Consider the following 24,161-nt stretch of genomic DNA (forward strand, 5'->3'; position numbering starts at 1 on the left):
GTGTGTGTGTGTGTTTTTTACCATCCCTCTCAACCGAACTTCTCCAAAGCAAAGCTAATCGGTCCAATCTGGCAACCCCGTTATAGCGCTCCTGCCCAAACCGGGACACTGGGTCACGTGGTGCGAGTCGCACGCGCTTTAAAAGTCGAGATGAGCGCGCGATGTTCCCCATCTGAGTTATTTTTCACACCTCAGCAGTCCGAGCAGGAAGCAGCAGGACCAGCGTTTTCCTCACATCACTCGATGAAGATCTGGAGGATGTGAAGAACCTGCAGCAGCGCGCTTTCACTCTTTATTACTTCAACATGGCATCGGAAGTTAAAGTTAAGCGCGCGTGCGCTGCGCTCGTCCTCGGATGGATTGTGTTTTCTAATGCCGCGAGCGCCTACCTCTACAACAACCGCTATGTCGGGTGAGTGAAGCTGACACGTTCATCCATCCATTCTTTTATTCCCTCCTTCAGTCATTCCTTTCCTTTGAAACTAAGTACATACGGGATGGAACAAGTGCCTCTTTCTTTACCCACCGCTTCTCTCCGTTCGTCCCCATGGAAACAACGCCAACCTAAAGAGAATTTAAAAACAAATTGAGTCGACTCCGATTTTTATTCAGCTACGGAGTCGAATCCACATGATAATTTTACTCCTCTATTCCAAAAACTAAAACCCACAGCAGGAGACAGCTGTTGGATGTTGTTAAAGAATCTTCAATATGAACGAATGAATTCAATAACTCAATACATTATTACAGCTTATAATGTATGATAAACAAAGATTCTTGCCACAATAACATCATAGCTCAAGCTCATGTTCATAATTAGCTGCTCCTCCTCAGACTCGCACTCTAGCACTGATGATATTGTTTTATTTTACGTCTCTGAGTCATGAGTTGGACATTTTAGCTTGTTTTCACAAATTTCCTACTTTCTCATTTCTAAAGGAGTCGATTCATGTTCATCGTGTGTGAATCGACTCTCAGTGTCAGGAATCAGAAACCCAAACTGAGAATCTGGGAAGGAATGGGAATGACTCCATCTGTCAAAATCCTTACTTCAAAACACTCTGCAAAGAAAGTGCATGCCATAAACTCTGTTCATATATCTGAACGTGGTGTCCAAAAGTACATTACACCTCATTTATTTGTCTAATTAATATTATGAAATTATTTAGTATGGTAAATATGCAGCAATGGATGTCACCGACTCTCTTTTCAGCTAGCAACTCGCTGAACATACCGAAATAATAATAATAAATCATTTCAGCCAATAAACGTAGCCTACGTGCGACTACAGAAATTCCCTGAATATTTTGGAATAAATGTTATGTGCTTTTATGCGAGATTCTTCACATGTGAAAACCCCCGCATGCATAATTCATCAGTATTTTGGCAGCATTACTAATTTCCAATCAGTTGTATTGAAAATAGCGTTTAAATTGCAAAAAATGCATCAGCTCTTTCCAGCTCAAGCGCAGGTTTATTTCATGATTGTCCAGTCCAAATTGCAATGAAGCTACATCTAATGACACTAAATATCTATCCACCGAAATATCGGCCATTTTCCCCCCCCAGCTCCTTTCCCGTTATTACTTAGCTTTAGAAACAATGTCTTGATAGAATCAGTCCCAGAGTTGCCAGAAGACCTATTATAATCGTAAAGAACGGGCTGGTCGAGATCATTTAGACTGCTGTTTGATTGTTTGGGATTTCTGCAGAGCTAGTCTCAACATTCATTTGGCCAAGTTCCAGTTTGCCGATGGTTTATTGGGAATTGAGGCAGGTTTTAAACCATGAATGAGATAGAAACAGACAATCTGGGAACTCCGAAGCAGCCCTGATTCTAGATAATAGTACCCAGTGTTCACGAAAATTGGATATTAAATGTTGGCTACCTTACGTTCAAGACGTACCAAGAAGTCTCTGATTGTCTCTTGATTAGAAATAAATTTTGATTGTCTGAACTTGTAGGTGATGGTGATTCTCAGACATTTTGGGTTGCTTCTCAAATCAAGGTTAAAGTTGCGATTCTGATTGGTCAGAAGCTATTGATTAATTTTTTAAACAGCAGCTCTGACAGTAGTTCCAAGGCCAATCGTAGAATTGATGAATTCGAGCAGCTTGCGGCGTGATTGAGATGCCACGTCGTGTCCCGTCCCAAAACAGTGCAATGTTGGAATATTGCCAATAAAAATATTTTCTCGGTTCAACATGTCGTAAATCTCCTTACGGTCAGATACAAGACGCAATTTTCACTATCACTTTTAAGTCCATGTTTGTTTGTTTTTCTCGCGTTCCCGCCAACTCTCGGTAAGTGAATTGAGCCTTATTGAGCTTCACGTGCATTTTTAGGCTTAATTTCTAAATAATAATAATAATAATAAAAAATACTCCCCTTTTCCAGTTGTTAGGAAGTAATTAGCAGTAGACGTGAGAGCAGTAGGAAATGTTCCACTGACAAACTAAACACCGAGACAGCTGGTGTGACATTTCAAACACGCTCTCCTTAAATGCCGACAAATAGCTCCCGGTGTATTTTTACACCGTTTTTTCTTGCTGTTGTTCAAACTAAAATGAGACCCAAGGCAACAAGTTAACAAGACGAAAACGCACGGATTAGGCATGCACTAATAATTGGTTTATAAATATAAAAAAATGTATAAAAACATAATAAATATTGTCCCAAAGCAGCTTTATAGAAAAGATTTAAATCTCTAATGAACAAGTCTGACGGTGGCAAGGGAAAACCTCCTGAGACTTCATGAGGAAGAAACCTCGAGAGAAACTCAACCGGATAATAGTGCGATTAAACAATCAAACAGTACTAAGTGTGCTGAAAGGATGTTCAGTATGTTCAGTATGTTCAGTCACAACAGAAGTTTTTAGCTAGTGACTGGTGAGTAATTCATAACAGTCATGGAAAAAAGTATGCTTTAAGATGAATAAATTGACGACGAGCTTGTACGTTAACGGGTTAAAATGTACATTTATTTAATATGGCATTGTAAAACATGGTAAATAGGCGATCGAGTGCTGCAGGGATGATGTATTTTTATAGGTCAACCTGGAGGTTAGCATCACCCTGATTCCCTCGACAAAAAGCCAATAGGATAGTTCCACTGGGTTTTGGATTATTGCAGAAAATAAGCTCTGTGACCAAATAAAACTTTATGATTCTTACATGTTTTCTTCATCAAGATAATCTTCATATATCAACACCCTTTATGGATTTCGAAGCCTCAATACTATCGGCAGAATCAAAAAGCTCAAATTAGGCTATAAACGAACTACTTCTAGTAATTGTATGACTTCAGCGTCACTTCAAAGCTTCTGACAACTCTTTCAGTCTTTATTTAAATAAAGACTATAAAATGATAAAGCTACAAGTGTGAAAGTTTGAGTTGGAAGAGTTTTCAAGAACTATTCAAGAGCTATCGTGAGCTTGTGTTAACCACAGACCTTGTTTCAGGCATTTAACCAAAAAACCCACTGACTTTGGGACGATGGAACCGGAACTCATTTCCTGGTGTTCGGACTCGTTCTTGTACCACTCTTATAGTAATAATTATTGTGAAAATGTTATATTACCGGAACATTTTAGAAGTAAACTATAAATCAACTAAATCAGATGAAAGACAAGCAAGCTGATCAACTGTTCCACAGTTTCCTCTCTGACAAACTTCTTTCCATAAACCTCTCCATAAACCTACGCTCCTGGCTTTTGTGAAAAGAAAAGGATTCCTGCTTTCCTGTGTCACAGCATGGAAGAACAACAGAACCAAAAAGAGCAAGGGCCGTTACTGCGGAGCCACAGTGCACGCTGAAAATCACACCGAGGTGTGAAGAGCGTCAGGTTGTAACTGCTGAGCGCGGGATACGATATCGTGCATTTCGGCTGGACGGGTTTTTATCTCAGGAACGCGAACACAAACTTTATATACAAATCCTGTCTACCTACTCAGTCAAAAGTACTGTATAGGTAGAAAAGTATTCCATAAAATACCAAAACTAAGAAAACTTTTAATTGTATAACAGCTACAATTAGTAGCGGAAGAAGCCTTTATTTGTCACATATGCTGTACATTACAGCACAGTGAAATTATTTTCTTTGCATATCCCAGCTTGTTAGGAAGTTGGGGTCTGAGCGCAGGGTCAGCCATGATAGGGCGCCCCTTGCTCAAGGGCCCAAAAGTGGAGGCTTGGCAGTGCTGAGGCTTGAACGCCTATGTTCAACTAGTGGTAAACACCATCCTAGTGACACAGGTTAAAAATATTAAGCTGTAAGCAGTAGGTGTGTAACGCAATGACACAATCTGTATCTGTTTAGTACTCTAAATATCCGTATTTGTATTTGTAATGGGCGTGGCCTAAACCTGATGTTGTTGTTGTTGTTTTAATTAAAGTCCGAGGGAAGAGCCTTGAAGCACGCAACATTACGTGTTGATGTAATTTCCTCTTAAACAGGAAGTCAGGGCGGACATATGGAGTGGCTCCTCCCCCTTTTTAATAGCCAATAGCGTATAGCTTACCACACAGCCCGGGATAAGCCGTACTTAACAGTTAGTACCATGGATTTTTAGAATGTTGGGGGCGGGACACTTCTAGAGATTCTAGAGAGCATTTGATTAGTGAGAAGCTGAAGTGCAGAATGATGTCATCAGAATCGCTGATCCGTATCGGTGGTAGAGAGAGAGACTGTAAATTTTGAACGCGTATATCTTCTAATCTAAATGCGAATTTTGTCATCGTTTTGGAGCGCACTAGCTTACAGATAACCTTAAGGCTGGCATAGTCGTACTAAAAGCCGTCTGAAAACGTCTTTAAATGTGAACCCGATCGCTAGGCAATACAGCATGGCACGTGAATTCTGCCTCTGAGAGTTCCTCAACCTCAGCTACATCACATATGACATAGTCATAACCGGTGTAGACTTCAGAAGTGCATGAGACTGGGGCTTTTTTTAGTACCCACGCCCAGTATTTTCGATTGAATTTAAGTTGTTTTCCTCAAAATATAAACAAACTAATAGCCTTATTTAAGGGCTGCGACTCTGACCAGGTAGTTATGAATGAAGGAAACCTCTTAAATGCATCATTCTGTGAACCTATTTGGCAGGGGGAAAAAATATTTATATTTGTCCACTTCAGAACATATTCAGTTACATCCCTAGTAGGCAGACGTGTGTCATTTTAATTGCATACGATAACAATGTTGTATATATGTTATATATCATGGTATATCATATAATCAACTGTCATTTCCTGTCTAGTATGGATTATTTAATTATGTGTGAAAATAAAACGACAGCGCTCTGTGACGTCGACGAGACGAGTCTAGACATGCTGGAAACAACCTGTAGGAATTCCGTGTCTTTTTTCCCCTGTCATGTGTGTATGTATACGCCGTTGATTAAGGTTTGCGGTTTGTAAAGGTCGTGTGGCGGCGTACGTGCTTGAACTCTGGAGTGAATTCCAGTAGGGAAGACTATTTGTGCTGCAGATTAACATGCTTTTACCTTTCAGAGGGGGTGAAATAGGGCAAGCGGGACTGTGAGCCTTCACAGCCTAGAGACAGATTTTAATATCGTAATTGACGTGCTATGGTCGCGGTTGCTCCTTTATTTAGCGAACAGAGCCGGTACACCACGAAGATACACTGTGTGTGTGTGACTATACTTGAATGGTGGACAGGAACTTGTATGGTGGATGGTCACGTAAACAGAATTGTAAACAATTGTTGATATGGTGAAGTTTTCTATGAAGAGATATTTTTGGAAGGAGTCTCCAGTGTCGGTGGCAAGAAACAAAATGTCAAGGACATATTCATACAAGATTCTACAGACATGACCCTACAAATATGCATGTAATGTGAGGTGCGCACTACTTGGAAGTCAGCTGGTGCCAGCAATTGTCTGACAATGTTACGTGTTTGTATAATGAAGTAAAGGGTTGAACACAATGAGCATGTTTGTTGAATGTTTAATACCAGATAGTCAGGTAGTTAGTGCTGGAGAGGTAACAGGCTAACTTAGCTGAGTTAGCTGACTAAAATAAGCTGACTAATCAGCTGACCTGAGAAGCTAGCCTAGTTTGCTAAACAAGCCAGCCAATATTAGCCTAATTCTAGCTATCTTGCCAGGCTATTTAAATGATATAACATTTAACCTAACATGTCCAGACAGACCCCCTTATCCAGAATGACCTACAGAAGTACTTTGTCCTCACTATCAATGACAACAAAAAAAATCTCCTCATGCTAGCTCATTAGATCAGGTGCTAAGAATACAATTGGCTAGCTATATAATACTTAGCCTAAACAAATCTAAACAAAGCACTGTAATAATGTTAGTCAGCTAAGTTAGTTATGGTTACCTCTCCAGCAGTAGCCATTTGACCTAGCTAGCCAATAGCAGGCTAAATAATAATATATGTAAATATCCAAGTTAAGCTAGGTTCACTACTAAGCTATCTAACATTAAGCTAGCTCTAAATCCAGTAGCCACATTTGCTAGCATGTGGTTATTCTCTCGCTTATCGTGTGTAAAACACCACAAATGAGAACTATTGTTTCTTTTATTAAATGCTAATTAGTAATTTAGCCTATAAGTCCATTTATCCCTGCTTGTTTAGAGGCTGTTTACATCGTCATTATAGAAGTTTAATCGATTTGAAGGACTTTAGGATGGTTTCACTAATCTTCTGCCTTGGGAAGTGAGATATTTCTACAGAGATCTCTCTACAGGTATGAGCTCACATCACACCCTGCTAGGTTCTCAAAAAAAAAAATACCATTAATACCATTCCAATCACATCATGTCACACACGTCAGCCCAGCACAAAGGAAACACTATGGGTGTGACATCATGGAGCAATCTTCGCTGCTCATAGCGCAGCAGGGACACGCCACCCAAGATGTATATTAGAGAAGAAAACACTGATTCTGTTTTGGAGCAGAACAGCAGCTTTGACTAGCAGCATTCCTATTATCCGCTTGTTAAAATTAGAAGACTGTGTTCAGTGATGCAAATGGCGTCATTGTCTGCAGTTGCTTATCCCCCAACCTTTGTCATGGAACGTGTAGGTGTCAGCCAAACCATAAAAACCATCTTTCATCCCCTCTTTGCCTGGAAGCACTGATGTTGCTCTGTAATAACAAAGACAAGTAATGGAGTGTCGATTAGTTATTTGAGATTTGCAGACTGATTTGATCAAAGGGAAAGTGCAAAATGAGTCATCGTAGGTTGAACAGCGCTCTTTTGCAGAGCTTGGACAACTGGATGACGGTTTCTTTTTTATTTTTCACAAATAAAATGAACACGCAGGATTACACTTACAAATTCAGTCCACTAGAGTTCACTTTTTGTACAAATAACCCGGAAGATACTTAGAAGGTGATTGGTTTAAGCCATGACCTCAGGGCAAATGCACTAAGTGGTTGATAAACCCCATTTGGAAAACTGACTTCTGGTCTGGAATGCTTGTTTGTGTTTGGATATGCTTCCTGTCAGTCATTTTATGGACACGCTACTCCATGGGACACCGTAGATCCTGCCAGTGGAGGTTTGTGAACATGGGTGGGAATGGGGGGGAAGGCGGGGGGGTCAAGGAGTTTAAAAAAAAGTCCTAATCTTAATTTTAAAAAATGACTAATATTACCTATTGCACCTTTATTTGAAAAAAAGAAAGCTACTTAAATACCGTGAGTTGTGGTGGATCCAAGGAACACTGGCCATGAGGTGAGAATACACCATGGACGTGATACCATACACCCCTCATTCACACCTAGGGGCAATAAGAGTCGCCAATCCACCTACCTTGTGTTTTTGAGAGGTAAAAGAATACCTGAGAACCCGTAGGAAACCCATGTGGACAAAGGGATAACACACAAAACTCTACATAGACAGTCATTTCTTTAAAAGCTTTAGTATTTGCATGCATTTGAATATTAATGAGCCTGTAAGTCTTTATTGCCATACACAACACGCAGTTAGGCTTCAGATTCACTTCATAGGATAAGACAAAATGGGGTTCTAGGATGTGCAAACTTATAACTACTGTATATACTACCCCAGTTCCAAAAAAGTTGGGATGCGGTGTAAAATGTAAATAAAAACAGTATGCAATGATTTGCAAATCTCATAAACCCATATGTTCTTCACAATAGAACACTGAAAACATATTGAATGTTTACACTGAGGAAATGTACCATTTTAAGACAAAAATTTTGATGACCCCAAAAAAGTTGGGACGGGGGCAACAAAAGGTAGGAAAGTAAGTGTTACTAAAAAGAAACAGCTGGAGGTTAATTGGGAAAAGGTCAGTAATATGATTGGGTATAAAAAGAGTATCTTAGAGCGGCAGAATCCTTCAGAAGTAAAGATGGGAAGGAGTCTGGATAGAAGCATATGCTGCTCTAAAACCTGTATATACCATTCAGCATTGATGGTGCCTTTCCATTCTATAGGCTCTAATGCATCCCATACCATCAGAGATGCAGGCTTTTGAATTGAGCGCTGATAAAAAGCAAGATGGTCCCCCTCCTCTTTAGTCCTCTTTAGTTTAGAGGACATGGTGAGAAATTTAATTTTCTTCAATTTTAATAATTGTGCAGCAATACTGAATATTCAAGATATTTTAACATTTCCTTTATTTGTTTCCTTTTTTTTTTTTTTTTTAACAATTCTAAAACTGTTTATTTTCAATTTTAAATGAAAAATAAATAAATAAATACCCTCACCACTTCACCAGTGGACTATGAGGAAAAACCTTTAAGGGTTTTTGTTTTTTTATGGTGCCATTTTTATACCGCCCATCATACATAAAACGTGGCATCATCTTTGGTCGCAATATAGGTGAAATGGCTTCTTCCTGTGAAAGTAGTTGGTTCTTGATTGCACTGAGTCATGGGTTGGAAACTACCAGACTCTTTCAATAGCTCGAACCTGGCTTTTAGGACTATTTATCAGTGAACCCTACTTGTTTACAAGTACACAATAGCGCACTTCTGTTCCTCTAAGAAACGTCCATTTGTATGCACTCCAAAATGGTCTGATTACAATGTGAATGCACGTGCCAGGAATTTCCCTCCAGTTCATGCTATACAATCTTTCCACAGTGATAATGCAATTACTGAATAATGCTGTGCTATAAGCCTGCCTTTTTTTATTGCTCTGGTGGAAAATGGACAGTGATTACAGCTTTTAAAACAAGGTTGTTAGAATAGACTCCATTGATAACCGTCTTCAAAACTAATTATAGGTCTTGAAACTGAGGTTTCTTTCTTCCGCCTATTATTTCATCCCTGCACGTCTCAGTTGTCAAGCTTGCATCGCAGGTGTCAATGGAAGCGTCACAAAAGTCAGACTGAGAGTCACGTCCATGTGATTACACGCCCCGACAAATCTAATTTCAATAATCCTGCGAAGCCTTTAGTTGGACTATGACAGTCTCATCATGCTGTTTCATTGATCGTTACTAAAAGTCTAATACTTTCGGACCATTGGTGCATGTACAGTTAATGTGTAATTATAGGGTAAATGTCTCCGCGTTGGCCAGACAGTGACTCAACCGTGATTAAACCAGTGACTGTCGTGTGACGTGATTTGTATGACGTTTGAGTGGAAATCCTTGGGCCTGATTCAGGTCTTAAATAGATGATGCAATAACCTCATAAAACCACACATGATTTTATGGAGATGCCAGTGATCCTAACCCTTTCTGCTCTCTGGACCGGCCTGATCCATTTGTCTGGATGGAGCTCTCATCAACTGGAGGCTACAGCCTGGAGATTGCTGAGGATGGTACCGCTTGAAGTACAATGAAATGGTTTTGGACCTCAATTCCACATGGACATTTTCGCTGTGGTTGCTGGGACTACGGTTGCTGCGATGGCCTTGGGACCTCAATTACTACATAGAGTTTGCACCATAATGAACTCTCCTTTACTGTCACACTATCCGTTGTTACCCAGATGAGGACGGGTTCCCTTCTGAGTCTGGTTCCTCTCAAGGTTTCTTCCTCATATCATCTTAGGGAGTTTTTCCCTCACCACCGTCGCCACCGGCTCGCTCAATAGGGATAAATCCACACGCTTAAAATCTGTATACCGTGTTTATATGTTTCTGTAAAGCTGCTTTGAGACAATGTCCATTGTTAAAAGCACTATACAAACTGAATCAAATTGAATTGAATTGAATCGAATAAAACCTAAACTATTGTTCAGATAAAATTCCTCAGCAGTGTCGTCTAGGATAGAGGACAGTGCTGACATTTAAATAACTTTATCTGCATACATACATATTCTTAATCCACCTTTGTTTATAAGTCACATTGGATAAAAGAGAGAACAGATTTTCTCTGACTCGAGTTTTTCAAATGTTGTAACTTTGACTTATTGACAAAATGTGTCCCGTGTTTACTTTCCAAGCTTCCCGTAAAAATCCTTTTACGACCCTATTTTCAGTAACCTTGTTTTTATTGCAGTGATCAGGTTCTGAGAATAATTCCCAGCAGCCCCGGGGAGATCCATTATCTCAAACAGCTTTTTCAGAACATAACGGTGAGTCATTTAAATTTTTTATCATTAACACCTCCGATTAGTAAATATTAATGTTACACATAGTGTGAGGTGTGTTTCAGTATGTGCTATGCGACCTTGCTTTGCTTATTCGTTTGGATAGTTCCAGTGTATAGTGATTTTCGTTCCACTGTTTAACCGTCATATAAATCTGCAGTTATGAATAAATAGCTTAGAATCACCTAAGCGTTAATCTTTCAACTGTTGTTCTATGTACAAAATGGCATTAAAGTTTTCACTAAAAAGTGGAGAGTCAATCACTAGATTTACTTTATTGATTAAACAAATTACCCTAAATACAAAACGATACTGTGAAACCAATTAGACAGAAGTGATGGACATTTACAGTGTCCAAATGTAGTTCAATATGAATGTATTCCAGTGCAGAAAGATAAGGCACATGACCAAGCACACACCTTTTCCTGACATTATCTTGTTTACTTGTCACAAACTGCGTCGAAGTATGAGATTTCATGAATTGTTAACCCAGTGATTATATCTTGAGATGAAAAGCTCAGTGTTGCAATTGAAAAGTTGTTTTTTTTCCCTCATTGCAAAAGTGTCCATGCAAGAAAATGTGGAGAGCCAATCAGATTTCAGTCTTCAAGATTCTGAAGCTTGTGGCCAGAAATGTGTGGGGAAGACAGGAGACTGAAATCGCTTGCCAAGTTGTAATAATATACGGTATGTCTCGTGTATTAGGACGTGGTTGCATCCATCATGGACAAAAGACAACGTAAAAGCTGTCAGTCGTGAGGACGAGCCTGCAAAATTCACAAGACTTTGAGCTCTGGAATTGGGGAGATTTTCCAAACACACCAGGCTCTGTGGTAGATCTGATCTCACAACCTTCTGGTCAGTAGTGCAAAAAAGTAGTGCTGAGCTCAGCTTTTTTTTGTTGTATCAGGGGATGTGGCTTGTTGTCTAAGCGACCATATCATTATCCCTCACTCACTGTAGAAGTGCTGTAGATTAAACAGACTTGCTGTCTAATGGACAATGACTTCATCATTAAATTTAAAGTGTTTTACCTCTACAGATCGCAGTTAGTTGGTATCGTCATTAAATAAAATGTCAGTTATATAGAAAACTAGATCAATTGGGAAAATTTTGAACCCAGGAGACCACCAGGTGATGCCAATCAAGACCACAACTCTCCAGAAGGGAGATCATTGGAGATCGTGTGTTAATGGTGGAATTGAAATCCAGCTGGGGGATGTGCAAATGGCTCTGGAGATTCTCCATTTGGGAATAATTAGGTTCTGGTTAGAACAGAGAAAACTGCTGTTTTTCATTACAGGATCAAGAGCTTGATTGTTCTAGTTTCTATTTTTTTGTGCGAGAACAAAACGGAGAAGACACTGTTGGTGGGTGAGCTTTTGTTCGGGTTGAAGGTGTTTACTATAGGTTTCTGTTAGTATCGGGGTGTTATGTCTTAGAAGTATTTACTGTACATATGTCCGTAATACAGAATACTACAATATTTATTGTTACTTGTTCATGCTAACTGATTATTCAGAGCAGCTAATAGACAACCTTAAAGTTTTTCATTCTGAGAGACCGAAGTCCATCTGAGAAAACTGATCTGAATTCTGGTCAGCCCATATATAGACGTGACCTCGATCGTTTTTGCTGACCTCGGTGTCTCCCCCATTGTGTTTACGTGCTTGTTTGTTTACATAAGAACGAACGTCACCAACATTTCAGCCATTCGCGTTGCTTCTGTCCTCTCGTCTGCTCAAGGGCTGTCGAGTTCATATTTGAACTTTGAATATTCGTTGAATTTAAGATAAAAACGCACATTCGAATGCAAAATTGTGTGCATTCGAATTTAAGACGTGTAGCAAGCATTAGCAGTGTTTTTTATTGAAATATACCGTTGAAAAAAATGACCCGCAAGATATTAACAATGCACTAACAATGTTTTTCTGAAATAGAAAAATCTAGAAAGAATAGTTCTAGTGTTTCAAATAATCCAGTCAGGGATTGAGCCGCTTAAGCTGCGTGAGCTGAAACTGAAGAGTGACTCACCCAAACGCATCATATACACATGAGATTAATCAGATATATACACAACATAAACCTAATATTACAGCTCGCTTCTGCACAAAATGACACAAAAACACAAGTGAATTTGAACTAAAGTAAGGCGCTAGGTAGAGCGGTAATAGAACGTGCAATGAAGAACTAAAGCATAAAGAATTCACAATATTGTATTACAGTAGCGTACTCATTGTAATGCTATTATTTCAGGAGATTTCACAACAACGCCAATTTTCACATGCTTTTGTTGTTACATGTTTAAGTTCATTTATAAAATGTGCGAATATTTGTTTTCATTTTTGCATTTTCCCGTCAACTTTTGTCAGAGTATAACCGACTAACATTAATAGATAACATGACAAAATATTGACTAACTTTAAAGGATATTTTCATCAGAAGACAAAAACAATTTTTCGACATTCCACTTACAATGTCCGGATATTCTTAAGAATTAAAAGTTCACCGCTCTTTTAAAGGGTGTGTACTTGTATTATTTTGCTATTATATTCATATATCATTCTCTCAGTGGCATAAAATGGTCTTAAAATCACGATGATATCATTTATCGCAATTATTTCTGGGACAATATATCATCCAACAAAAGTAGTTATCGTAACAGGCCTATTTAGACTGCACCTATAGTTAGATCTGAGCACATATAACTGGTGAAACATTAATACTTAAGTAGAAAAGTGTTTATGGTATCCAAGCGTGGAAATAAAAATAATAATAACACCGGGACTGAAGTCAAACTTGCAATCATGACAGCAGTGGTACTTGTGATATAGTTGACTATGATATAGTGGACTCCAACCTTATTGATTATTGGTAACCTACATACATAACCTGACATTGATGTAGTAATTAACATATCAAACATCAGTGTGTATTATTACAGATAATTTTTTTTAAATAATAGTACTTTCTTTACAATATATCTGGCAAAATAATATGTAGAGTAAATGCAATCATAATTGTATCCATTGATTTAAAAAAAAGATTGTTTTAATATACAGAAACGTGCAAGGAAGCAGTATTGACAAAATAGAAGATAAACGTAAACTGAATGTAAATGAGTGCATGTGATAATTGTGAATGGTCAAATGGGCATGTAGGGGAAAAAAAAGACTTCATTATAAAAGCATTATATTTTCAAATGTATTAATAAATAGTTTAGTGAAATACCAATAAAAAGCAATTGGACTCTATACATTGTTTGAAAGCTACACTGTAAAACCGGATAGTTTGTTTAACTCAAAAAATTTGAGGAAACTAATTACTCACAAAATTTTTAAGTTGATCAACCAATCAATCAATCAATCTCTTTAAGCCAAATACACTTAAATATAACAAAAATTTAACTCAAACTTTGTAATTTAAGTGTGTTTGGCTTAAATAAATTGATTTATCAACTTAAAAATTTTGAGGTAATTAGTTTCCTTGAGTTTAAATGAACTTATCCGGTTTTACAGTGTGGTTCTAATCATCTAATTTTGTGGTATTTTTTAATGCTATATTACTATTTTAATGTTAAGATTTCTAATGACCTAAAAAACCTTGGAGGAAAAACCTTTTAGTATCTCGTCTCATCTAAGGTTTCTAAAAGGCGTCTCAAATATTTGAAATGTGTACTTGACCCCAAGCCCAAATCGAATCGGTATGCTTTTGGAAGCTACTTCTTCAAGGACGAGTGTGTGTGCGTGTGATGTTTACACAGCTGTGTCTGGGTCATTTCATTTACTTAGAGATGATTCCCTTGGAGCTACGCTAACGCGTTACTGTCGGAGAATGAGGAAGCTCATTGAGATTTTTTGCTGCTAGGGTTTTATTTTCAAGGTTGGGACATAGCTGTATAGTCAAACCAGTGAAAATCGCTAGTTAGGGTTGGTTTATTGTGGCAGCTGGACATTGTATCAATGGTCAATGTATCAGATTCGCATTGCCTGTAACAACATGTCAGATTTATTTGCCTAGACGTGTACTTGAGGAGAGGACTGCAGGAAAGGTTGCTTGATTGTGTTGCTCTTAATACACGGCAAATCGTTATTTTTAACGAATCATTCGGAATAATTTTCGGAAGAAACTTCATGTACTTGTAAACGACTAAAAACTTTTTATAGTAAGTGCATCATTTGGGCGAACGAATACGACAAAATACACACAAATACAGAAATGTCCCACCCAATCATCATGAGAGGAAAAAAAAAAGAAAAATATGTGTAGCAAATAATATTTTGAATAAATTCAAGCAAGTTGCCACGCTTGGAAAAAATTTCCCACCTCAGGATGTTCGAAGAAGAAAAAAAAACATGGACATGAAGGCGTGTATTTTATTTGCTCTGTCAGAGCACGTAAAGCTTATAAAAACCTACTTTAACCGCACTTTTTACAGTTACAGGCCTGAATGGCTACTGGTTCTGTTCTACTCTAGTGAACTTTCATGCACCATTTTGGACTGAAACTGCAGCACAGCAACAACAGTGCACAATAGCGAGTGGCTTAGCAACAAGCTAGCAGGCTAACGTTAGTGATAACTCTAATGTTGATGATTAACTTTTCAAAACATCGATTAGTGTGGTCAGTGTTTTAGATTTCACCAAGTACTGTTTGTGTATATTAACTATATATACTATGCTATATAACTGAATATTAAAGCCAATACTGCTATTAAAAGTAGCTAATTTAAAAGCTCATTTAAAAGTAGAGAAGAGGAACTTTACACTGTTCTCAGTAGCTATGTTTCCATCCTACATCATATTCAGACAAACGTGGACAAAAGTTATCAAAAGAATGTTGATATTTCAAACGGTTTGCCCGTAATGTGCCCGTAAATTTGACGGCAAAGCCGGCAAACATGAAGTGGGCTGTATCTCAGCAGCGACCTTGCACACTGATACACATCTTGGAAGGCATCTCCAGGACCATGCCTTGATATTATGCATCAAAGTTTGTGACAGCACCTCTTACTGGCCAAAAGTTACATTAACATGTCGAAAATGCTCCCCTCTAACTGCCATTTTTGCTACTCGTCCTCCAAATTTGGTTCAATCTTCACCAAATTTGGCTCACATCATCTTGAGACCTGTCTAAACAAAAGTTATCGAAGAAACTTTGATATTCAGAACCATTCTCCCATAACGGACTGGCAAATGCGTGAAACTGCAAATCATTTCTGATTGGCAATATTTCTTTGCCTATAGTCATGGCTCTGCTTTCCTGTGATTGCTTATGCAACAACTGTAGCGTGTCTGTGAATGTGCGGCTCACCGAGACCGGGTGCTTGGCCCCTGAAAATGCTGCTTGCGGCTTTAATTATGCTAGACTGTCTCCAGTGTCTAGTGTGTAAAAACAATTCAGCCATTAAAAGGTGAGTGTGCAAGCAAACATGCTGCTGTACTGAAATGGGATGCAGCTGGTGAGCTGGAGCTCTGGGATAAGTGGGGCCAAGTTCATACCACACACACCCACACCCACACACACACACACACACACACACACACACTATGATGCCTACAAATTGGTGGGTTTTTCTCTGTGGTAGGCATCCTCTCAGTGTTTTTTGTTTGATTTTTTTAACAGCTTCAGAGGAAAGTGTTAATACTATCAGACCATTAAACAGAAGTTTGACTGTTAACTGTTTCAGTGCTGAGCAAAAGTATTAGCCTCCTGCCCAATGTTTATTATTAAATAAAGTGAACCCGAACATATTTTCTGATGTTATTGTTTCCTCTATTTAATGGAGACTTGTGAAAAAGACTGGAGATTGGTCCTGCCTGTGTGTAGCTTACTATAGAGTTCATGTCTGGAGCTGGTTGGTAAGTCGAGGACGATGATCCTGCAGACCTGGAGTTCCACTTCAGGAAGAGAGACATGGAATACTACAGGGGTTCCACCATATGTTTTTAATTTGCTGTGGCTGTGTGGCTTGTTAGCAGTGTCACACACATACACACACTCTCTCTCTCTCTCTCTCTCTCTCTCTCTCTCTCTCTGTCTCTCCATTAGTCGGGAACTTGGCCAGCTGATTGCGACTTAAAAAGTACTGCAATAAAATGTAAACTGTAAACCTTGATATCAGTATCATATTGCTCCACGGCTGTGTTTGACTGGATGATGTTGTGCAGGTGGACCTTTGGCAGCCCAGCAGCTCTAACCTTATCCACGAGGGCAAAGCGGTAGACGTCCATGTGGGACGAGACAGGACAGCACGTCTCAAAAATCTGCTCAGACAGGCGCACGTTCAGCATGAGTAAGACTTTCCTCTAGCCTTGCTATTTTTAAATAACTGTCCTGTAAGGTTGTCTAAGATTATTGCAGGCCCATGGTTTGCATGAGTACAAGACTACGGTCCAAGCGGATGTTCATCATTCATTCCGCCCATCAATCACTTGGCCGTTGGAATATGTGGAGTATTTTTATCTGTCGCTGCTACGTTTTGGCTAGCCTTCCCTTCGTCTTTTCATTCACTGGCTCTCGAAGTGGATCCTGGGGTTCCCTGAAGATGTTCAACCACGATCAAAATTGTTCCAACTGTAATATTTAGGTAATATATAGGTTATTATATTAGACGCTATTGAACACCTAATTGGCTGGTCACTTGAAATAAACAGTTTAAATGAAATATGCTACTTTTAACACAGTTGCCTTGGTTCTGGTTCGGTTCGATGGGTTCTATTTACATGGATTATACTTAAGTTAATATTTGTTGTAATCCTAATACAGGCTATACATTTCTTCTACATTCAAACATGTCATTGGCTGCAAAAAGTTTAAGAACTTTCAATATACTTTCAACAAACCTGTTAGGTATGCATATGATTCTACTAATTAGATTATATTTAACAGTTGAATTTATCATTTAACTAAAATGATACAACGTGTGTAAAAAAAAAAAAAACAATCCTTGAGAATTTGACATATTTTAACATTTAATAAATACAGTTTGCACAAAATGGTACAGTGGTTACTAATGATGAATTAATATAGACTTGTATTAAGTGTTAAAAATAGAGCTTTGTCTAGGAAAAAGAGCATGCCTGGTCATATTATATTCACTCACCTGGCATGATTTTATCCAGATTAAACTGACGAGTCAGAATTCAATCCAAGCGAAGTGCAGGCGGTCAAGGGTTAATCTTCTTGACTAGCACAAAATTTGTTTTAAGCTACTTCTAGATTCTTCTAGATATCAGAATTCCAATGGATAAAAAGGTTACAAACACAAAGTTGACGCTCAGTACGTTTGTCTCGCATCTCCACGGTTAGGGGCTCGAATCCTGCCTCCAACATGTGTGCGGAGTTTGCGTGTTGTCCCTGTGCCTCGGGTTTTTCCTCCGGGTACTCCGGTTTCCTCCCCCAGTCCAAAAACATGCGTTGTTGGCATGTCCAAATTGTTTGTAGCGTGTGAATGGGTTGCGTGCATTGGGTTGGCACCCTCAAGGGTGTCCCATTGGGCTCCCCAACGATCCTGTGTAGGATAAGCGATACGGAAAATTGATGGATGGATGGATGGATGGATGGAAGTTGACTCTCTTTAAAGAGTTTGGAAGATTCCAGAAATTGATGTAATGACTTTGAGAAGCTTCTGATAGGAGTTCATTGGGAGCACACCTGTGGCTATAATAGGGCCTTCCTTTAGAGACAGTAATGCATTTTTGCCTTTGACACCATGGGAAAATCCAAACAGCTCAGCCACGATCACTTAGGAGCAATTTCCAAACATACTAAAAGCATCTGTACAAACAGTTGTATGCAAAAATAAACATCTTGGGACCAGACAGTGACTGCATCATCGATGAAAGAGACACAAAAGCTCTCTGAATCCCATAAAAATTTCGGACTTAACTGAAAAAGTGTGTCCAAGCAAGAAGGCCCAAAATCCTGATCGAGTTACGGCAGTCTAGAGGAATGGGGGAAAAAATTCTAGCATAGTATTGTGAGAAGCTTGTGGAAGGCTACCTCAAGTGTTTTTTTCAAGCAATTAAAAGGCAATGGCAAGAAATACTAACAAAGTAAAATGTACATTTTTGACTCGCATGCTGAAATAAATCGGTCTCTTTATTCACTATCATTTTGAATTGACCTCATACGGAAATAAAGTAGATACTTGATGTTGAAGTGAAATGCTTGGAGGTGTGAAAAAATGTCCACCGTAATATAAATGACAGTCAGGTCTAAGTGGATTAGTGGTTTTCCTCACACCTCCGGGGTTGGGGGTTCGATCCCCGCCTCCACCCTGTGTGCACGGAGTTTGCATGTCCTCCCCATGCTTTGGGGGTTTCCTCCGGGTACTCCGGTTTCCTTCCCCAGTCCAAAGACATGCATTGCAGGCTGATTTGCATTTCCAAATTGTCCGTAGTATGTAAACGGTCACCCCGTCCAGGGTGTCCACCGCCTTATGCCCCGAGTTCTCCGCGACAGGCCGTGTCGGATAAGCGGTATGGAAAACGGATGGATGGAATTTATATTGAATGTATTGCATATATGTTGTGACCGAACACCATGAAAAAAAATAATTCCAAATACATGCAAATGTATACGTTGAATAAAAATGATTCTGATTCTGACGAAAACTTTTCCTCTTGTTCGTAAGCTACAAGAGCATATTTTTACCAAAAAAAGAGTTTAGTAGACAAAGCTAGGTGAAAATTTTGAGTAAGATGTATATCTGGTTTAAAGAATGATCAATAAATGATTAGATTTACTTAGCTAAATTTTCAAAATGTAAAGATGTAATCCAACACAGCGATAAATGGAAAAGCATACTGTACATATGTACTATACTGTTTTTTTTATTTATTTGCCACCATATTTGGAGGTTGTACATGTTTACCTAAATGCAGCTATCTCCATTTATGGTTTTCCACCTCAGCTAATGTTACATAAACATCTCAGTCTTTGCTTTTGATTCAGGAGTGTGTGACCTTCTGCAGAGAACATACTGTATGCTGTACTCCAGCTTCCATAGTCAGCCTGATTACCCATATTGTAGCAAATATAGTGTATAAATATAGTGTATAAAAGAGGTATAGTTCTTCAACACTGATTTAAAGCAACAGACAGTGTGAAGGGTTTTTTTTTGGTGACTCACTCCACTCTGCCCCCTGCTGTTTTGCAACAGACTGCTGATTTCCGATGTACAGAGGGAAATGGAGAAACAGACGGGCTATCGGTCAAACAGAAAGCGCAGATCGGTGTTACGGTACGATTACGAAGTGTATCATCCTCTGGAGGAGGTGAGTAACAAAGCTGAGCGGTTCACACTATAAGATGTGACTCAGTAAGCAGTCGAGCGGTTATTTAGTTCGGGGTTTTTTTCGAGAAAACAAGTGACTCGTATAATTCTGAATGTAAATGATCACAGGGCCTTTCAGTTTGAAGAACGACTCAACACGTCAGCAGGGTGTCCATGTTCTTATTAAGAAGCAAAGATAATAAAGAGGCATCTCTTTATTGAGACCAAATCTAAACCAGACGAAATCTAAACCGGAACCAGGGTGCGAAGCATACTACGAATCACTTCACGTATCTTCCGAAGCAACGACCTCGAATAAAAGATCTTTCCAGGATTCCATTTTTTTCCCGTGAGCCTTTCTTTCTGGAGAGATCTAACTACATCAGTGGTTCTCGAAGTGGAGTTTCCATGGTTCCATGGAGCCAGGGTGTCCATGATTTTTTTTTTTTTAAATGGACGTTTTCCTCGCACCTCTGGGGTTGGGGGGCTCGAATCCTACCGCCGCACTGTGTGCACGGAGTTTGCATGTACTCCCTGTGCTTCGGGGGTTTCCTCCGGGTACTCCGGTTTCCTCCCCCAGTCCAAAGACCTGCGCTGTAGGCTATTTGGCATCTCTAAGTTGTCCGTAGTGTGCGAATGGCCGTGTGAGTATGCGTACGATTGTGCCCTGCGATGGGTTGGCACCCCATCCAGTGTGTCCCCCCCGCCTTATGCGGAGTTCCCTGGGATAGCCTCCAGGCTCCCCTGCGACCCTGCGGTATGGAAAAATGGCTGGTGGAAATCAGCCAAGAACAGGAATCTGAGGCTACAGTGGGGACCGGATCACCAAAACTGGACCATCGCTGATGTTTTTTCCCCCCAATCTTCAACTTTGACGTTTTGGGAACAACATGATTTTATACATTGTACTGCTGCCACATGATTGGCCAGTTGGAACCATCACTGCTCGACTAATATATAAATACTTAGATATAACTTCATTATGAAGTTATAATACAGTATTACAGATCATAATTCACAAGAATTTTCGTATCATGCTGTATATTCATTTAAATTCAGATTTCTTCTTTTTTTTTTTCATTTCCACACCACACACTCTCTCACACAGAGTTTCTTTCAGCCTCAGATGAACTCGCTCATACACACAACACTTTGCAGTCGAGACCGTATACTCCATGTGCTGATGAATGAGGCTCCATTTAGCTGTGACAAGGAGCAGGTATTAAAACATTTCACGCAGGTCTTGATATCAGGAACATTCTGTCATCGTCTTGACAGGAGCCACACTAGATTCCTCAACGCGTTGAATAAATAACGCCGGCTTGCTAGCCGGAACGATCATAAGGTATTACTGAACCCGAGAAAGACGAAGGGTCTTGACATTTTAGGACACCACTTAGTGGGATTAGTGGTGTCTAATTTGGTGTGTTCCTAACATTTGTTGCTACTGTAAAAATGTACAAAAAAAAGTGACCAGCAGATTAACGTGTAAGCCTAATTGTGTCTATAGCGTAATCAGTGACTTTTATAGATAAGCCGTATTCAGAAAAATTAAGTATTGTCTAGCAGCAGCTATCAAAAGCATACTTCCTAGCCCTACTTTCTCAGGATTATTTGTATTAACAAATTTGTCAACACAATTTAAAGACACTTCATGTTGGTAACTTAGGACACTGTACAAATTTATGTTACTTGACGATACTTTATGATAATTTTACCACAGCCCTGTTGAATTCACCATTCTGATTGGTTGGAAGGAGTTTATATGAAATGGCGCACTTATATAGCGCTTTTATTCAAAGCGCTTTACACTGTGTCTCATTCACACATTCACACACACACTCACTCACACACCAATGGTAGCAGAGCTGCCATGCAAGGCGCTAACTTGCCATCGGGAGCAACTTGGGGTTCAGTGTCTCGCCCAAGGACACTTCAGCATGTGGAGTCACATGGGCCGGGAATCAAACCGCCAACCCTACGATTAGTGGACAACCCGCCCTACCACCTGAGACGCAGCCGCCCCGATCCATTACATTATTATATTTATATTCACACGCGCGTTCTAATATGTTGTCGTTTCTATGGTAACAGTTCATTTACAGGGAGTTGTCATGTTGGACGCGCCACATAATCTATGAGTATTAATAAAGAATGAAAAAAATGTGTCGTGTTTAACAAAGAAAAACATTAAGCAGGTGTTGATGTGGTGAAGTTTTGTGTAAGGAGATGTTTATTTAACCTTATGGAAGGAGTCTCCAGTGTCAGTGCTTTATAACAGTCAGAGGTAAAGCTCTACGTTTAAGTCTTCAGGACGGAGGACGTCACGTTTTATGGTTTCTTCGGTAAGAAAGTGAGGAAGTGAGGGAACGACTAAAGTGATAAAATTCCATAATATTAAATGTAACTATTAGGCTAATGGATAAAATGTACAAGCCTTACTTAAAAAAAAAAAAAATATATATATATATATATATATATATATACATATATATATATATATATATATATATATATATATATAATGATTGTAAGCGTTGGGAAAATGGTGTGATATAAAACACTTTGGGACATGCTATTATAGGAAAATAATCCACATTCGGGTGGTAAGGTATCTTTGCTTTGTGTCTGGCTACATAACACTACGCCATTGTTGATTATATTCCTATAACAGCATTCTGTGAAATATTTTATTCCTTATATACAGTAGTACTGATCATACAGGTGCTTATATGTGCTTCATTCAAATCGCGGTTTTGGAATTTAGCAGGTACAAAGACATGAGAGTTACTGCGGTAGTTGACATAAATCCTATGTTTGAGACAAAACCCATATATCCATTTTTATTTTACAGATCCAGAGATGGATGTTTGAAGTGAACCGGACCCACCCACACCTAGTGGACTTGTTTTCTATCGGACGATCCTACGAAGGGCGGCCCCTTTACGTGCTCCAGGTATGGAAGAGGTACCATAAGGTTAACATAATGTTGCTCAGCTGATAAGCATCCGCCCTTTTTGACTTCACCGACCTCCTCTTGTGTCAGTTAGGAAACCGAGTTCGGACCAGTAGGAAGGCCGTGTGGATGGACTGCGGTGTCCATGCGCGGGAATGGATCGGCCCTGCTTTCTGTCAGTGGTTTGTGAAGGAAGTAAGTGTTCCGCTATCTCGGTTTGCACACTTTCCGTCATCCGGCCTCTTTTGCCACATGGTGTGGTAATAATAAGTTTTAAGGAAAGCATACACATAATTCTATTAAGAAGGATGCAAAAGAAAAGAACAATAATGTGTTCCTGTTGTGTAGAACTGTAAAGAGCAGTAAGATGACATCATCCAAAATCATTATTTACACTTTGTGGCCAAATGTTTGTGGACACCTGATCATCACACCCATATGTGGGTCTTCCCCAGACTGTTTTCCACAACGTTGGAAGCACACAGTTGTATTGGATGTCTTTGTATGCTGTAGCTTTACAATTTCTCTTCACTGAGAACCAAATCTGTCCCAGCGTGACAATGCACCTGTGCACAAAGTGAGCTCCGTGAAGACGTGAAGGTTTTTTTTTTTACCAAGGTTGGAGCACAGAACTCTGAACTCAACCACACTGAACCGCTTTGGGATGAACTGGAACACTAACTGCACCCCAGATCTCCTCACCTGGCAGTCAGGGCCTGACCTTGCTAATGCTCTTGTGGCTGAACGAACACAAATCCCCACAGCCACCACCGCTCCAAAATCTAGTGGAAAGCCTTCGCAGAAGAGTTCAAAGGGGAATAAATCCGGAATGGCATGTTCAAAAAGTACATACGGATGTCAGGTGTCCACAAACCTTTCTCCACGTAATGTGTTTTTTAATTTTTTTTTAAATCACGTCTTCATTATTATTATAATATAGTAGAAAATACTACGAATAAAGAAAACCCCTTCTATAAGCAGTTGTATCCAAATCTTTGACCGGTAGTGTGTGATCTCATCTCCTGAGGCAAAACTGACTGGAGGGCAAAGAGAGTGGCACGCCGAATAAAATCCACTCCGCAGCATTAGTTTCACTTTACATCACAGGCTCAGATGGCCCCGAAGCTATGTATGCCGGTTTCCTAGGGTTAGGGTTAGTGTTAGGTTTAGGGTTAGGTCATTATAAATGAGATAAATGTAAGTTGCTCTGGATAAAGGTGTCTGCCAAAAATGCCATTAATGTAAAATGTGCCAATGCAAATTTTTAATTATTTTTTTTTAAATGAAAGAATGCAACGTCAGGATTTTTCTACTTTCCATTTATAGTTACATTTAATGTTTTGGAACATCCACGAAAAA

General features: G+C 39.3%; 1 protein-coding gene across 1 annotated transcript in view; it reads left to right on the top strand.

Annotated features, from left to right (window-relative positions):
• Positions 1-150: 150 nt before the first annotated feature.
• The window catches only part of cpa6 (carboxypeptidase A6), a 33,678-nt gene continuing 9,667 nt past the window's right edge, over positions 151-24,161 (top strand). Inside the window, exons 1-6 of the mRNA XM_053612226.1 lie at positions 151-412; positions 10,476-10,551; positions 16,737-16,861; positions 19,733-19,847; positions 22,701-22,802; positions 22,893-22,997. Of these exons, the coding sequence (XP_053468201.1) occupies positions 306-412; positions 10,476-10,551; positions 16,737-16,861; positions 19,733-19,847; positions 22,701-22,802; positions 22,893-22,997 (630 nt within the window). The 5' untranslated portion in view covers positions 151-305. The remainder of the gene's footprint in view (positions 413-10,475; positions 10,552-16,736; positions 16,862-19,732; positions 19,848-22,700; positions 22,803-22,892; positions 22,998-24,161) is intronic.

Source organism: Ictalurus furcatus, chromosome 23 (genome assembly GCF_023375685.1).
Source record: "Ictalurus furcatus strain D&B chromosome 23, Billie_1.0, whole genome shotgun sequence".
NCBI lineage: Eukaryota > Metazoa > Chordata > Actinopteri > Siluriformes > Ictaluridae > Ictalurus > Ictalurus furcatus.